The 18832-nt window shown below is 40.1% G+C and overlaps 1 protein-coding gene across 2 annotated transcripts in view; it reads right to left on the bottom strand.

Moving 5' to 3' along the window:
- The window catches only part of cntn4 (contactin 4), a 287425-nt gene that overhangs the window by 163971 nt on the left and 104622 nt on the right, over positions 1 to 18832 (bottom strand). For both annotated transcript variants that reach the window (XM_012874550.3, XM_036151210.1), the window contains exon 4: positions 8230 to 8405. In XM_012874550.3, the coding sequence (XP_012730004.1) occupies positions 8230 to 8405 (176 nt within the window). The remainder of the gene's footprint in view (positions 1 to 8229; positions 8406 to 18832) is intronic.

Genomic DNA, 18832 nt, shown 5'->3' with positions numbered 1-18832 from the left:
TGCTGTACGCAGTTTTTGTACAAACATCTATGTGGTTCTGCTGTTTGTTTACTGCATTTTTTATGGTCACAAAACTTAAACGTAATGTAGTCAAGAGTGCTGCTTTAGTAAGAGCAAGCTATTTTCTATGTGTGAAAATGGATGTACATGTATGTACATAGCCTTAACAGGTATGGGTTAGAATATTGATGGAGCCAAATCGCAACAAATTTGCCTCCATATTGAAACATGAAATTAGCTAAACAAGTCAAGCATTTTAAAGGACGGAAACAGTGCCTTACAGTGCCCTCCTGCCTCTAGAAACAAATGTGGTAAAGAACTCAGACACCCATCCATCCATTTTAAATCACGCCTATCCTTGTGGGGTAGCGAAGGGTGCTGGTACCTCCAGTTGTCAATGGGCGAGAGGCGGGGTACACCCTGGACAGGTCACCAGTCTATCGCAGGGCAACACAGAGAAAAACAGGACAAACAACCATTCACACGCACACCTAAGGATGATTTAGAGAGTTTAATTGAAACATGTTGACATGTTTTTGGACTGTGGAAGGAAGCCGGAGTACCTGGAGAGAACCCACGCATGCACAGGGAGAACATGCAAACTCCATGCAGAAAGACCCAGGGCAAGGGTAGGACTTGAACCCAGGACCTTCTTGCTGCATGGCAACAGTGCTACCCACTGCACTGTTGTGCAGCCCTGAACTCTGACACAACATGCAAAAATAGCCATTAATATTATGCTTGCATGCTGATGAATAATTTAGTCAAAATTACATTTGACCTGACAAAGCAATATCTTTTTAGAGGAATAAAAACCTTGCATTATACATGCGGCACTTCTGTTTAAAAAACAGCTACCTGAGTTTATGTTTTTACTGAAAGCTTTACAAGCAACAGTCCTAACATATTTCAGGTCTTAAAAAGAAAAAAAAAAACACATGTAAAAGTGTAAAGATAGTAAGTGCTGCAGAATAATGTTGATGATCAATTGGTTGATTTTTGGCCAAAATTACATAGGCTAAGCTATGAAAAATAGAGATGCACAGAAAGATTAGGTGGTCAAAACAGTAAAAGCCTAATAATGTTGTATAGTAACCAATCTGGGCCGGGTATGAAAATAAGGAGTTGTGCACAGGAAAGAAGAAGTGAACTAGAGAAGTAGAAGGAGTGGACCCAGAGCTAACTTCAGTGAATACCATTGTAGGTCAGTCTACTACAGCTAAGTGACTGTGTTATATTTATGAGTTTTCAACATCTTTCTGTCAAGTAATACGATGGATGATGAACCTTTAGAGATAAAGTAAGGCTCTACATACCCACAGAGACTAGTGTTTAAAGGTACTAATATTAATCATGATGATCATGAATTTGCAAACATGAGATGTTTAACATAACAATTCCAAATAATTTATTGTTGGTTTTAAAACAGTATAACCCTGTTTTACAGCACCTGCTCTATCAGTGCCAGGATGTAGTTACACCTCTGATCTAAAATTAATAATGCCAGAAATGCAGAGACTTTTTAGGAACAAACAACAGGAAAGAGGAATTGACCAAAAGCAGCTATGACAGGTCCGGTCTTAACAAAAAATTATAATAAAGTAGTAAAGTAATTAGGACGTCTCTGATTATTAAATTTCTTAATAAAACAGAAATTAATCAATGAGTTTAGTTTTATTAACCTGTTGACTGATGTTTCAACTTCTACCAAAAATAAAAATAGAATAAGCTATTCTATTCCATTCTTCCATGACGGTCTATATGTGTTTTAAAACAGTCAGTGTGCAACATTTCAATCATTTTAACAGAAATCTCAATACACACGTTAGCAGTACATTTACAAAATACATCCTTGATTCCCTTCATCAAATATATCCACTTTGTGATGAACGCATCCTCACAGATGGTTTATAGCCCATATTGCTTCAAGAGACGCTAGATTAGGATCGGATTAAAGATTTGGCAATCTTTCAAACATAGCCGAACTGCATCTTCAATGTTTTATCAGACTCAGATTTTGACTCAAACAGCTCCAGTTCCCGCTTGGCTTATTAGAGGTGTGAGGAGGCTCAGTCATATGTCAAAATAACACTCTTATTTTGCTTAGAGCTCATTACCCGCAAAAAGGTTTTGATCTTTATCAAACAGAGGTAGGACTGGAGATGAAACCTCACTTCTTGTCTGAGTTTTAAGGGTGTGACTTTCAGAACGAGTTGGAGCACACTCACAGGAGCTGTATACAGTCTTTGCATGTGTCTGGGAGGGAAAAAATATTATTTTGTGTAATTTATAGTTTTAAACTTAACCCAAACCAGAATTTATTATGTACTTGCTCTATCTTCTTTGCCTTTAACAGCCCCATCACACCACTCTATACCTTCCATAGAATATGTGCTGCCTTAAGTGAACAACTCTCCACTATTCCTACACATCAGAAAAGTTACACATAAGCACCGTTGTTACAGAATTTACATAAAGCTACTGAAATGTTGCAATAATAATCTGAAACTGAGACTACTTAATCTCATGCTGCACTAACCAGAAGCTCTGTCTATGCTGATGACCTTGTTGTGTTCTACGACTCTATTCTTGCTTTCAGGTGGATAAATGCGGAGTGAGATAACTTTATGCTAGATTGCCAATACAGATGATGCACAGATTTAGGTTAAACATGGTCTAACATCACCTCTTTATGTGTCTGATAATGTAGTCTATGTCACATGTAATTTGATCGCAAGCTTAGCCAGTCAGACACTCATTGTTGGGATATATCAAACAATTCCATGGCAGGAGCACTGCAACATGGTGGTGCCGTAAAATATCAAAAATAAACTTCACTACTGCAGAAGGTTTGCAGACACTGCAAAAATATCACAGCAATGAGACAATGCCATTTTCTTACTATATCTTATACTACACTATCCAGATGCACGGTTTGCAATAATGAAGATTTACTCACTGCGGCATGCTGAATGCTTGAAACAACTAGAAAACCCAGCAGTGCAACCACTGTTCCAGATTATTTGAGCTAATACTTATTTGACACTTATGATAAACCGATATGACAAAAATGAGGTTGACTTCAAGTCAAACAAATTTTATATCATTCATTCCAATTTACGCACGCACGCACGCACGCACGCACGCACGCACGCACGCACGCACTCACACACTCACACACTTGTTTAAAATACAAAGTAAGGACTGTACCCTGACTTCCATTGACTTCCATTAATTTTCAAGCCTTTCTATGACCTAACCCTGACCCTAACTTTTACCTTTATCCGAATACTTGCCTAATCCTAAACCCACCATAAACCTAATTGATACCTTAGTGCTAAACCTAAACCCTAGCCCAGAAAAAAGTGAGGACCAAAAACGTGTTACTTACGCTGGCTTTACATCAAAGTTCTAACTTTACTAGTGAAATGAGCAAAACATGTTCTTGCTCAGCAAAACATGTTCTTGCTCAGCTGCAAGTACAAGAACACACACAGACACACTTTGCTAAATAACTGGCAATTTATCACTTTCACACAAAAAAGCCGCCCCACCACAAAGAACCAGCCAGGGGTTTCAAGGCATACGAAGGTTTTTAAAAGGTTATAATGTCAAAGCTGTTTAAATGTCATGCTATTCTTCCAGCTGCAGGAGCACAGCATAACACAGTGTTCCCCCTCCCTCACCTATTGCTCCAAACTGTTAGTCAGCTGGCTTAAAGAAAGCTAGTGGATTTTTCACTACTTACAAAACCAAATTGGGCTATTTTTTTTCATATAGTAAATACAGGAAATCATGGTGTAAAAACTACCACCCAGTCTTATTCAGCATATTCAGGTTTAAATCATAGCTGGCACGCTACTAGAAGTATGCCTGTTAGGCAGTCTTCTCATTGCATAGGTTCAACATAAGCAGAAAGTAAAAAAAAAATAGTAAAATTAGCTAACATCAGCTTGTTATTTGTGTTACTGTAAAACGATCAGAATGGCAAAAAAGGTGTTTAAAGAGCTTTTCTACACAATAAGAACTTGGAATCTCCTAGATTCAGAAGGCGTTTATTTAAATATTTTTGCTTAAGTCTACAGTATCTATCAAATGCTACTCAAAGTCTCTCTACAGTTATAGTTTTTTTCAACACAACATCCTTTAACCCAATTGTTCCAATTCAAGTCAACAAGCATGAGTGGATCTGTTGAGCCCATCTCAAATAAACGGCATGGCTGAAACTGATGCTGATATGTTTCTTGGTCCACGCTGAACCGACTTCCTTCCCAAATAATAAGTGAGGTAATGAAAAGCTGTGCTTGTTATGGCTCTTGTAGGGATTTGTTGTCTGGCATTCCTTTAAACTTCTAAAAAAATAATTACATGACATGCCAGTATTACCAGTTGCCCTTTAAATTATTCACTTGGGTCCTCACCATTCAATCATGTTGTGGAGTTAATTAAGCTATTCCATGAGTAATAAAGAAGATAGATGACACCCAGTCATACACACACCGTGCACACCCCCAACTCTGTGACAGCAACTGAAGACTCGTAAGGTCAGAGCCCAACAATTGATGGAACTGTCATGCCATCCCAGTGGAAATCCACCAGCAGAATCGGATCATGGATTGACTTTCCACAGCTCCAGGGGGCCAAACAAATGGCCTGAGACAGATTGGTGGCCTTGTCTCCAAATGCTAAACCTCAGAATCTAATCTGAGCAGTTATCAGTCATTTGCTGGGAATGTCATCAATTTACCCGACCAATAATGATCTCATACAGTGGGGAGTTATTGACTCACTGATGCTCCAGGAATATGAAGTCTGGGGGCTGTCAGTTAAAATCCACAGGATCAGTCAAACAATCTATCAAGGTGTTAGTCAAACGTTAGCATAAAAGAGTTCAAGAAAGCTGATTCTGCATCTAAGTACTATTGTTGCCATTGCTTTCAGATCTGTTAAACTAACCTAACCGATATTAAGATTCAGTTTCTAACCTCTTCCACCTGATCTAAAATTTACATCCACCAAATCTGAGCATAGCCTATACCTCATTTTTGCAAAAATATGCACATCTAAAACGTTACAATATCCCAACCCACGTGCAATATAGTAAGATATTCAGCAAATTGACAGTAGTTGTGACAATAAAATGGTAAATTATCTACATTTTTCCCAAAGTACACACATTTTTTCTGTTTTTGATAACTCTCCTAAACTTTTACAGGTGTATTGGACCAAGTCCATAGACCACACTGTCATTGTGTATCAACACATACATCTCAATACATTATGTAGCATGACTGTCAACACAGTCATTTAGTCATTTTTGTGAAACTGCAGTATATTTGTATCGAGGAGCAAAGCAGAGGTATGATGTTCAATCAGGTCTCAAAACAAACAGAGAGATTATTCTATTCCTGTATGATAACTATTTCCTTTTTTGGTTTGGCTTGGCAATTTGGATTCAGTCTGATTTTTTTTTTATTTCAAAAGACCATAACATAAAAGATAAAAAACTTGTTTTATGTTCTTTAACAGATTCAATACCAGATTTGAGGAGGACATGGCCAATAGTTGGTCTGAGGGCAGGTTCTCCAAGCTGAGCTGTAGATCTCTGAAACTCCTCCAGAGTTAGCATAGGCCTTTTACCTGCTGCTTTAATTAATGCTCTCCTTACCTACTGTTGGCTTAGACGGACAGGTATGGGATGGTAGCAGTGTTGGACAAGTTACTTAAAAAAAAGCAACTAATAAGAGTTACTAGTTACTTCTCCCAAAATGAAAATGAAGGAATTATCCCCTTATTACAGCATAAAAACACATATTCCTAAACTTTATCTGACTTTCTAAATTGAACTAACAAAAATAGCAGGACTTCTAAATTTAGATTAATGAAAATCATAAGATATTTCTCAAAATTAGCTTTGCCTTGTGTCACTTATAATACACCCTATGTAAAGTGGGCATTAAAACACTTGCTGCTTGACATATTAGGCTAATATCACAGTTTCTTTATTTTCCCCAAACTTACTAAGTTAATTACTCCACACACATTTTAAGAGCCCCCAGAAGTGTTTAAATGATTAGTTGATTAGTTGCGTGAAAAGGAAAGTATGATCTGGCTCCGGTCAGAGCTGCCTTAATCATTTGACATGTAAACAGCTTAGCTTAACATCAATAATGTGACCATCGGGTGTTTGCTTCTACATCTGGGTAACACTTACGTAAATTCAGACGGACTGGTCCAGAACGTGTGGCATCTCTAGGTTGAAATGTTCTTGCCAAAGAATTTGTCGACATTTCCTAAAATGCCATTCTGTCATTATTAAAGTAGCACTTTAAGAATCTGTGAACTATTAACTCACATAAACCATGTAAAGCAACAGAGAATGTGTTCTTTAAAGGTATGCCAAGATGTTTAAAAGGGTTTAGTATCATAAGGTTCTTAAAGTTAATTTTTGTGAGTTGCCAAGGAGAGATAATTTGAGTGACTTTTTTTGAGCCTGAGGCAGTGCAGAGTAGCACTCCTACTCTATCTGCTGCTGCAACCAGTCAGTCAGCTGACTGACAGAGGCACTTTAGCTTTTCAATAGCTTAAAAATGTTGAAAAATTGATATCCAGGAGACTCTCCCTGCATTTCCTCCATGTGCTACAACTTCAGAAATACAGAGGACGGTGGTGAAGTGCTTTCTTTCAAAGCCATACATGTTGAGCGTATGGAAAAAATGCAAATCTCTTGTGTAAAGCATCACCCAGACAAAACTGTTGTCTCTTAAACCAGCAAAACAGAAGTGTCTATGGACCGCAATATTTTTAATTGCAAGCATGGATACAGTGAAGCAAATGCAGCCAGTGACTCTATTGCAATGAAATATGGTAGAGCAGCCAAAAACTGAACTTTGTGTTCGGTTGCTGGTCCGGTGCAGTATTCCCTATCCGGACAGCACCCTGTGATGTCTTCCCTTAACTTTATATTGGAAGTGAATTGTCCTATCCGCAGCAACAATAGAAACAGTCTTCTAATACCCCAATTCTCTCTTATGTCAAACAGAGTAAACTGCCACTGCTCAATTGTTCCTTTTTATTTTACCATACAATACAAAGAAGTGTTTCTTACACAGAATCAGTAACTATCATGCTGAGACATATTGTTGTTACGAGTGTGTGATCTGATGTTTGTGTGGTGCAACAAATTTCTTTAATTTCCAATTTTTTTTAATAAAAAAAAAACTTTCCACATACAAATTTTTAACATATAAATTGCCTTAGAGGCTTCACTATTTTTTCCATGAATTATTTTCATATTCAGGTTTTGGACAACAGGAGCACCCTGAATCACTATTTTTAAACAAGGACCAAACTAGCATATCAACCTGTTAAAATCAGTTTAACCATCAACAGATATCATACATCATATATTTTTATATTATTTGGTTTCTTTTTTGTATGGGATCAGACTTTTGCAAGTTTCGTTCAGCATATAACAGGTTTAAATGAGCTAGCTGGTGAGCTAGCCACCTCAAATTCAGCTATCAAAGGAGAGAGATTCCCCAGAACAAAGACGGCATCTGAGCTCAGGTCTGCAGTTGGAACCCATTGTTCCCTAGGCAACGGGCTTATGGGAGGCTATTTGTTAATTCAGCCACACAGAAAGAGACTGCTGCTGTGCTAACGGTCCTCAGAGGTCCGCCTGTTGCTGTCTGATTAACAGAGCCTCCTGTTAACACACCATCAGAATCCTATCCCAGATCATGGCTTAATGGCACTTTTGATACGTGCTGCATGTCAGTCTCGTGTTTCTTTTCTGCTTTGAGGTCTGTTTTAGCCCCCAGACCATGATATTCAGAGTAAAGCGACATAAAGCCAAACGAAAGTGCAGATTCAGTTGAAAAGTAAATGAAAGCTCTCTAGTGGCAGCCAGCATCACCAGTGGCAGTTCTTTTAATTATTGTAACTTGCTTTATGCTTTCACATCTTTTTTGTTGGCTGATGTTTGATCTGCTGCATTGACTAGTGTAAACTCCAGTCAGCACACGGAGGAAGCTAATGACACCCAAGGGAAAAACTCCCCCAGCATGTTGGTTGTGTCTTAAAGAACAGTTTGCATTGTTATCCTTGGTTGCAACTGTTTTTCCTCCCTCTGCCCATCTTCTTTTATTTATTTGTTTATTCATTTGCTTTGGAGCCACAGAAGGCAGAGAAGTTTGCCCTGACAAAGGCGAGATAAAATAAACTCACATGCAAAGGTTAGACTGGCCTCTCGGCTGACGATGGTCCCGAAGGAGTTGGAGGCTAGGCACTGATAGGTTCCGGCGTCTTGGTCTTTGTTCAGACGGCTGATTCTGAGGTTGCCTCCAGAAAGGCTGTAGTGAGATCCAGCTTTGGGAATGACTTCTGTACCATTCAATTTCCACCTAAAGCAGACAAAAGGGAATCAGAGAGAAGGAAAAATTAACATGTAAATTAACAGATTAAACACTGTTCAGGGCAGACTGGGGCAATGGACGCATTCCAGACTGCGAGAAGAACGTGACTTGTACGTTCGATTGTTTTTTCCACATGAGAGAAATGAAAGGTGGCGAGAGCCCAGAAACCATGCCCTCCAGCTTTGTGTTAATGTAAACAGCAGTGAACCATTATGGTGCCAAGGACTTGACTCGGAGAACAGATAGCATTGCAGGCCATCCATCTTACCAAAGCCAAGTCAAACTACATAAAATTTCCGCTTAATCATTACGGTGCGACAATTAAAACAAATGCCTGGGAGCTTGCCTTCACACTTGTGCATTCTAAAACCGCGCACATGATTATCATCGGTGTTATGGGTGATCAACGGAGGGCATAATTCACTTAAAACGGTAACGGACTCTCAAATTTCTGCACGCTGATGCATGTTATTAAGAAGAGACCCAGGTGGGAGGAATTCCGTCATTTCTGAAAAATGGCTCCAAGGCTTGACGTGCATTATTGGGGCCAAAAGGTGCTCGCTAGATGTATTTGTGTATTTTAATGTATTTTAAGCTCTTTCACATTCTGTCCTGTGTGTTGGATTTTATTGGGATTTTATCCACCAGACCAAAAGTCCCTCTCCCTGTAACCACTTTTGCTCTTACTTGACCAGAGGACATCTTTCTAAATACTTGCTGTTTCCCCTACATATTATGTGATAATACAAATATGTGACTTCTCATGGTTTGGCTTTGTTTTTTAATTTTTTATTTTATTTTTTTTACCAACAATGGCTTTCTTCTGGTGACTGCTCCAACAAATACCAAATTTGTGGAGGACATGGCCAATAGTTGTTCTGAAGACAGATTATCCAACCTGAGCTCTAGATCTCTGAAGCTCCTCCAGAGTTAGTGTGGGCCCTGCTGCTTTAATTAATGCTCTCCTTGCCCTCTGTTGGCTTAGGTGGACAGGTATGGGATGGTTGCAGTGTAGGTCAAGTTACTTAAAAAGTAACAAGTTAGAGTTACAAATTACTTCTCCCAAAAAGTAACAGAGATGGTAACTCAACGTAACTCTAACCAGGCAAAACAACTAATCAATTACTTTTGACGATATAAAATGTCAATGAATTTAGATGACTTATTGGAACTTTAAATACTCCTCATTCAATGATGAAATATAAAATGCATAGTAATTAATGAATTGACAAAATACTTGAAAACATTATACACTAATCTACACCATTTAAGTAAGAGAGGTGGAAAAAGTGAGACAAGAATCACAACCTCTATCAATTGCAATATTTTTAATGTACATTATAATTTACAATGCTTATAATAAAACAGCTATAAAACAAACTAGACATTTCAGAACTTTGTTATTGTTGCATGCTAACAAGCTATAACTGCCTATAAAATAGGTGTAGCAATAGAAAATAACGATTTTCAAGCAATAGAATACATATAATACTATCCAGCTTTGTAGTGCGTTTCTCTTGCTGTTGGCCTACTCTGTCTACACAAAGCATGGTGACGATCCGCTGTCCTTAAGCTTCCTCAAACATGACTTTATCTCACCTCACCTCCCCACCCTCCGCACGGTCCGCTTTCCTCCTGCACTAGAAACAAACACCCCCAGCAGAGAGCATTGTCTTAAGAAGAGGCATTTCAATTGATTGAGTTGTGCTAACCTGTTGCATTTTATCGTAAGTAATGTAATGGCATTACCAAAATGAAAAATATAACTAGTTAGAAAACTATGGCGCTGAAAAGAATGACGCTGTCACTAATGCTACAGTTTTCTAACACCATTAGTCTTAACACTACGGGTGGGTTTAAATTTGTGCCAAACTCTTTCCATGTTAGGATGATGGACTGAACTTTGGTCTATGAGCTGTTCAAAGCTTGGGATATTGTTTTACAACCTATCCCTTCTTTAAACTTTTCCACAACTTTCTCCCTGCTGAGTTCCTTGGTCTTGATGACATTTTCTTCACTAACGTTCTCAAACAAGTCTTTAAGGCCTTCACAGAACAGCTGCATTCATTCTGAGAATAAATTACACATAGTTGAACCACATTTATGAATTAGGTGACATTTGAACGGCAGTGGTTGCACTGGATTTTTTTGTAGGAGTATCAGAGCAAGGGGGCTGCGTACAAATGTACACCATGCTTCAGATTTTATTAGTAAAACCTGCTGAAAACCATATGACTTCTTCTATCCACTTCATTATTATGCACTGTCGTCGGTCATGCATTACAGTAAAATCTGCCACATAAAATCCCAATGAAATACATTGAAGTTTGTGAAATGAAGGATTCCTAAGCTGCGTCCAGACCAAACGCCTTTTCAGCATCAAAAAGGCGTCCAACACCTCAACTTGGACCCTTGTTCACATAATAATCAGATATGCTGTCTAGAGCCTCAACGCTCTAGCGCACGTCTGGCAAAGTTGCTCCCATGAGGACTCTTTGGAAAATTGCTGGTGAAATCGAGAGAGTGGCTTGGCCTAATTTAGTGAATAATATAATATTATCTGTGCTGTGTCTGAATTGACAAATAATTTTGAGTTTGGTGAGTTTCACCACCTACTGCAGTGGCTGTGCGCTAGCGAGAGTCACTTTCAGCACTATTAATGCACACCCAGCCAAGTCTGACAACCTGCTGACCGGGCATCAGTGCCCACATCTCCCACCAGGACACCAAATTCAGGCGCCTCATGTCTGCTGAAGAGTATCTGTCCATCTGTCTGAGGTTAGTGGGCATCCCGATGTTAACATTTTTCAGTGATCTGAAGTAAAAATATTTTTCCTTTCGGAAAATCCCCCACTACTACGTCACATACTGGAGTCTCTCTGATTGGTTGACGCCCCACATCAAGTTCAGATTTTCCAACTCTTGCGTCGGCCACCCTTGAGGCGCTTAACACAAACCAAACTTGCAGCACAAAATGCGCAGGAAGCTTCAAAACGTGCAGTGCAAGATGCCACAGGGCCTCTCAAAGTCCCCCGATGTGCATCCGCCATAGACTTTGCATGTAAAACCGATGCCCTTGACGCTCATAAGGCATTTGGTCTGAACGCAGCATACTAGACAAACAAGCAACAACAACAAAAACAGCTTTAGAAATATGAAAATCAGATTATATCCCGGTGATTTTGTCAGTTATTTCTATGGGAATTGCTTCCGCTTTGATTTTTTTTTTTTTTTTATTTCTCTCAGTGATTTCATTTCAGAAACAGCTGGGAAAATATCATACTGTTTTATTTGGAGGGGAAAACACCTTGATGCGAGGAGAGGGACTTTGTTAAAGCTCCTCTGTAAATAGCTAACAGAAGTTTTGCACAGCTGTTAGTTTAGTGGTTTTCTCAGCTCTTCTTGAGGTGAAGGCTTTATCTCACTAAGCTCAAATAACTTTGCAGAAAAGACATTAGCCATATTGTCATTTGACAGTTTAAAATTGTTGCTTTACTTCATTAATTCATTGACAGTACAATGCCTTGGAAAATTATTTATACCCATTGAACTTATCCACTAGGATGATGCCACCATTGTTTCACAATAGGGACGGTATGTTTAGGTTGATGTTCAGTGGGAAGTTTGCTTGATCTTGACACTTCATCTGGAAAGAAGTTTTTTTTTTTTCTGTGGTATTTGGCAGCGAATATTAGGGGTGTAATGGTACATGTATTTGTACCACAACTATTGGGTACAGACCTGTCTGTTCGGTACGCCCTTTAACCAAAAAGCTTAGCTGCACTAATGTCAGCTCATATACATGTTACTGTTTTGTGTAGAGCAGGCAGATGTAGTTAATAAGCTATCAAAATATTATTTATTTATTTAGTTTCTGCCTGTCATTGTTGAGTTTTGGTTTGGCTTTGTTTTTCTGTTATTTTCATTTTTTCATCTCTTTTGGGTTAGGTTTGACTTTATTTATTGTTAGTTTTCAGTCATCAGTTACTTTCTGTCAATTTTCACTTCACCTCCTCAGCAGTCAGTCACACCTGATAATCATTTACCAGTCAATTAGCCAGACCCTTGTTCCACCTGTGAAGTGCTCTATTTAAACCTCCCTCTGTCTTCAGTTCAGCACTGGGCCGTCATCATTCCACACCTCTCCATGCCAGTCCCTGTTTTGCCTTGGAAGCTTTGTTTTGCGCCTGTTGTTAAGGTTAGTCCTGCCAGTCACTCTAAAGACTGTTCGTTCACTGTTTGTTCCTGGAGAGGTTCTGCTCTGTGTCCTGGTGTCTCCAGAGAACTGCTAACTGGACTAGCCATCCTGGAAAGGCTCTGCTCTGTGCCCTGGTGTCTCTCAAGTTCTGCTAACCTGACTAGCCGCCCTGGAGAAGCTCAGCTCTGTGCCCTGGTGTCTCTCAAGTTCTGCTAACCTGACTAGCCGCCCTGGTGAAGCTCAGCTCTGTGCCCTGGTGTCTCCAATGAACTGCTAACCTGAGTGCTATGAGGCTTGCTAGCCGAGCAGCACCTAGCAAGTGTGGACTCTCTGTCTCCGGGCCGTCAGCTCCTGCCATCACATTCATCCCTGACCTTCTGCAGTCCTGAACCTCCGGTCTTCATCACTCACCACCCAGTATACTTCCTTCAATAAAGACTCAAACTTTTAGTCCCGTGTGTGCGTCCTGAGTTCATCGGTAAACAAAACCCTGACACTGCCCCTTTGGTAGTTAAGGCCATTCTAATTTCTTAACAAGGTACTATATTGTTAAAATGGTCAGCACAACTATAAAGTGTTTTAAACATGTTTTATTCTCATCAATAGTCACAGTCTTATTTTAAGAATTCTAAAAGTTAACACTGGAAGCTTGCCATTGTTGTAGAATCTATCCAGGCCGTGGCTTTCCCGGCTTATACTTATTCATTAAAAACAATCCAGCCAAATCTCCAGTGAGTTCTATTTTGTCCACTTTTTTCAGTTTCAGAACACAATTAAATCAAAATATTTTCACAAATGGAAAAAGCTTCTTTTTTACTCCTCATCACAGTTAAAAACAATAAATTATTTGTACTTATTTTCCTTGAATCAAAGGGTACCGAAAATGCACCGAACAGTGACACCCCTAGCGATTATGTGATTGGCCAAAGTTTTAAAGTGGGCTTGGTAATTCCACTAATATATGATCCTGTGGGAGATCCCTATAAGGACTTCTCCCATCAATTAGTTCATTGTTCTTGAAGTTCAGCACGTTGGTGCTATTTGTTAGAAAATGTTATAAAAATAAATTAGACATTGACATTGAATTAACTCTGCTCCTGTTCTTAACAACTTGAACTTAGCTAAAAAACAACAACACATTTCTTCATTCTACCATAGTATGTACAAGCCCAAATGACAGTCTTGTTATCTCCCACTTGAGCTCTGGATCTCTGCAGCTCATCCATAGTTACCATGGGCCTTTTTGACTGCTTTTGGCTCAATCCGAACACCCTTATAGAGTAAGGACTCTTTAGCCAAAGCAGACGTGTGCCATGATAAGTGCTGTCCGACTAGTGCAGTCAGCAAGGAAGGAGGTAGTAAACGTAGCCTGTATCCTCCCTCCCATGGCTAGTTTTGCTTAGGAACTCCATGACATCCCTTAACGGCGCTAAGAACCCTTTAGCTATCCCACAATTGTTTGCTTAACATGATGTATCAGCACAGACCCCTCACAGAAATCAACGAAAATGTCCTGAGAGACAAGATCGCACACTTTGTAGTTCATTTCAGGAAGGCTGTAGGCCCGGATTTGACTTGCATCATCCATGTGCGTTTCTGTCATCTAATCACGTCGGAGTTAAAGGCTGTCCAAAGCTCCTCTCCTTCCCTTGATAGAGTTCTTACTGTTGACCCAATGAGAAATCAAGGAACAGAAACTAGGAGCAGGAGCTAGAAGCTATTATTTAAGGTATTCAGATTAAGCCTCTGTGATTAATAACCTCTTTGGTGTCAGTTTAAGTTGAACCGTCCTGTACCAAACATTCAAAACATGGGAAATCGTTTTATATCCAGACCCTGCTTTTAACTTCTGCACAACTTTCTCTCTGACCTGATTGCTTGCCCCTTGGTTCTCTAACAAACCTGACTAATACCTTTGCAAAGCACTGTATAATATACCTAATCTATCATTTGTTTTGCAGAAAATCAACTATTTTTAGTGGTGTGTCCATGGCCGCCTGTGGAGCAGGATCAGCACCATCGTGGATAAAGCCAGCAAGAGCTGATTACATGAAAAACAATGTCAGACTGTGCTGCCTACCCGCCTCCCTGCAATCAAATGTCTCACAAACAGCAGAACTCTTGTGGGCCGGAGCACGGCTGCACTCTCGGTGCGCCTCTACAGACGGCTTTCTTTTAATAGGCAAAATGTGCAGCACAATGGTCTTTCATGGCCCTTCTCCAGTTTGGTCATAAGTAAGAGCACGCTCTCAAGAGCCTTATTACCACACACAAAAGAGAGGAGCCTGCGGGAGAGGGCTGCTTTCCCACAGGACAACAGCCGTGATTCATTTGCAGCAAACAGAAAGACATCAAGATTTTTTCCCAAGCAAACAAACACCTTCGACCCGAAAACAGCAGCGAAGCCGGCAGGAAGCGGCAGAAGCAGGTGACACTCGGGCGTCACGCACAGATAGGATTCTCATTTTGTCTTTGAAAAGGATTCCCATCTAATGCGGAAGCAGCCTTTTACACAGCTGTAATTGCTCAGAGAGAGGCAGCATTGTATCAGAAGATAAACGGTTTAATCGGTGACAGCTTGAAAACCAAATGCCGCGAGAGATTTTTTTTTTCTCCGCCGGTCTTCACTTCAGCGCTTTATCTGTCTCTTCCTAAAACATTAGAGCGGATGGCTACGGCTATTAGGCCTTGAAAATTATTTGATTTATCTCAGAAAGTGATCATGCTTCAGACTGGAGCGGGAAGAATTAACTCAGTCGGAAAGAGGGTCTTTTGAGTCCCTAAATGCTCCACGCAGCATACGTCCGCGTCAGTCACGTACTGCAGCAGTTAAAAATAACTGCCCACCAAAAGCTGCCATTGTCCCTTTGTAGCAAATTGTAGAGGCCCATAACAACTCTTCTCACTTCGATAGCATTCATTATTCAGCAATGTTCAGGCTTTCTGTGAAACTCGAGCACGTTTTTACTCCAGAATGACGGAGCGCGCGAGGCGCCGCATGAGGGGAACTTTGAACCGCGAGATGCAGTCAGCTGTGTCTTCCACGGGAAGTGGAGCAGAGGAATACATCAAACACATGTTGAAGAGAAAATTTTATAATTCTGTTTACAGTGATTTAGAATGGCAAGCAGGCCACAACAGCAGTTCCATTTGTTAGGCACATGCTTTACCCGATCATGTAACAACAGGCCGTGTACAACAGCGGCAAAATACCACACCATCTGGCTCATGAGCGTTTGAATGTTGGCCGTCTGTTCAGTCCTTGTGCTTTAAAATACTGTACTTTGATACACTGTGCAGTGCTACATCATCTTCTACAGTAACATCCACTGTGGATCTTAGAAGTCTGCGCAACTCTGTTAGGACTTCGGACTTTTGTGATGTAAAAAAACAGAGATCAATAAAACTTTTTACACATTTAGGTTCCTGTAGATCCTATACAATTTAACAGAACAACAAACAAATCTGTTTAAAAAAAAAAAAAAAAAAAAAAACTTTGTGGAAATGCTTAAACTAAAACTTTTTGGAGGACCTTTAGATTCAGTTTCAGCATTTAGTCTATTTTAGTAGAAATCTATCACAATCCCACATTTTGACTCACAATATTTGACCACTCCACCTCAATAACAATATCCAAACCATTCTGGTTTTGAGGACATCTGTTGTGTACACCCCCCCCCCACCCCCGCCCCATTGCAATCACCCCTAGTTCTGTTGAGTTGTTTTAAAGCACAGTTCATATTTTATGCCTTTCACTTTGAGCTCTGAGAGGTGACATTCCACGTCCCAAGAGTCAGCTTCTGCAGCCGAGGATCGGAACGCCAAGGTCCCCGCCCTCTTCTGCCACCCGTCATCCGGGGAGGACTCAGAGTAGAGCCGCTGCTCCGCCACGTCGAGAGGAGCCAGTTGAGGTAGCTCGGGAATCTGTTTAGGATGCCTCCTGGACGCCTCCTTGGTGAGGTGTTCCGGGCACGTCCCACCGGGAGGAGACCCAGAGGAAGACCCAGGACACGCTGGAGGGACTATGTCTCCCGGCTGGCCTGGGAACGCCTTGGGATTCCTCCTGAGGAGCTGGCCCAAGTGGCAGGGGAGAGGGACGTCTAGGCCTCCCTACTGAAGCTGCTACCCCCGCGACCCAAACCCAGATAAGTGGAAGAAAACGGACGGACGGACTTTGAGCTCTAAAAATCCCAGACAGAAAGATTTAATGCATTTGGTTCCAAAGCAATTTGACTATTTTGCTTTAATGGACTTTTTATTGGGAGAACAGGTCAATAAATATTGAACATATAAGTCCTTACATCACTTCTGTTTCTTTAAAATATTTACCTCTACTTGCAGTCTGCACCGCATGTCCTGCCCAGATCAAGGCCTTAGTTTTACAATCTGATCTGACTGAATATTTTAATTTTATATCCCTGGTGTACACTAAGGGGGATCTTGTTATATTAACAAGCCATGATTTTTCTTGTCAAAGAGGAAACTGAGCCATTAAGCACTGTTTAGTTAATATGAGCATGCAACACTCACTGGTGAAGTGAGTATTACCTGCTCGTAACGAGTTTTGAAGGAGAGGGATTTTGGCCAGAACTCCTGTTGTATGTTTGAGAGTCTATTTTGAACTTAAAAGGGGAGTTCTTCCCGCTTTTCTGCCTTCTGAAAGCTCCTATCACAAAAGCACAACAGAAGGAAAGAACCCTGTTTGGCAGTATTTTAGGTGTTAGCCGGAAAAGAAGAAAGTTGCAGACTAAGTAACAAACAAGATTTAGTTGCTAATAGCAGTTAATTAGGTGTCAGGAGTGCATACATCACACAGCTATGCCAGTTCCTGTTGAGATACAACTACATGTGATCCATTTTAAATGGACATCTGAAAAAACTTAAGCCGACCACATAGGAACTTGAGAATCCTAAACTGAAGAGAGATTGTTTTAAACATAATGTATTGTACAAATGTGCTTGTTTTTTGTTTGAATTGTACAGGATAAATGTAACAATAAAGTTAGAAAAGATTTGGAAATGGTTTACTATGGTTGCCAACCAAGACATGCCTGTTAAAGTAACACTTTTGAGAGGCACTGGAAAACTAAACTGAGAGAAAAGAGTATCAAAAATTATCAGAATACAGCCAAAAAAATAAAAATAAAGAATAATAATAATCACATCCTGACGTCCACATTGTGTTCAGGACGTTCTTAGCCATCTGCCTTGATTTAGAGTTCTGTTAGGGTTTCTTGCAGAATAATTAGTTTCACTTATTTTTTTTTTTTCAGTTTCACTGTAAAGGCCTTTGATCCATCATCTGACAAAAATCATTATAAACAGAAATCTTACACCCTGAGTGTGAGGCGTTAATCTGCTTATGACAGATTTTGGTGAAATGAGGCAAAATGGGGACGTCAAGCAGCGAGGATTAGTTTGCGGTTCCCTCAAGTATCCACAGTAGCAAAAGAACTAGTTAACACTGCGTCCATCTAATCAAAATTAAACTGAATTACACTCAGGAAAAAAGAAAAAGCTCAAAGACGGAGAGACAGAAATTAAATGAATCTGCAAGTTCGAAAAGCCATGCGACCACCAAAAAACTCATTAGAACAGAAAGTGGATTTGGAAGTACAGGCAGATTAACGGTTTCGTGTCATTAAGGTGAATCAACAGGATTGGTCTGGGTCAGCGCAATGTCACAGATAATTCCTCATATGTTCCAAATCACAGGACATAAAAATCTGAAAAATGTGTTGCGCGATTATCTGTCCTTTATTGCTAAATAAATCAAGATCATGATAATGCAGGGTGGTACTTTTCTGTACGGTACACGTTCTGGGGTCTAACCCAAATCGGATGGATGATTTCTTGATTTGCTCATAGAGCAATTTTGGCACCTCAGCAACTCCTGGGATTGTCAACCACTGTTTGAAGTTTTCTTGTTTTGTGAACAGCTCTCCATGGTTTGATAGTCCCAAAGTCTTAGAAACGCCTTTCCATCCCTCCAGTCTGACATACTGTACACCAATGACTTTTCTCCTCCTCTGTTCTTAAAAAGCAACACCTGATGTCCTGATCGAAAGAAATTTGAGATCTTCTAGCCTACTTCCTGTTGTCAGACCTGCGGGAGGCCAGGGTGGTTTGGATAGCATTTTCCCCTCAATAAATCAGATCATTTGAAAAGTGATGTTTGTATTTATTTGGATTTTCTTTGTCAGTCAGGAGGTGTGAG

This window comes from Fundulus heteroclitus, chromosome 20 (assembly GCF_011125445.2).
Source record: "Fundulus heteroclitus isolate FHET01 chromosome 20, MU-UCD_Fhet_4.1, whole genome shotgun sequence".
In the NCBI taxonomy this organism is placed as follows: domain Eukaryota; kingdom Metazoa; phylum Chordata; class Actinopteri; order Cyprinodontiformes; family Fundulidae; genus Fundulus; species Fundulus heteroclitus.
Note: the sequence above shows the minus strand (reverse complement) of the source record. Positions and strands in the feature narration are given on the sequence as shown.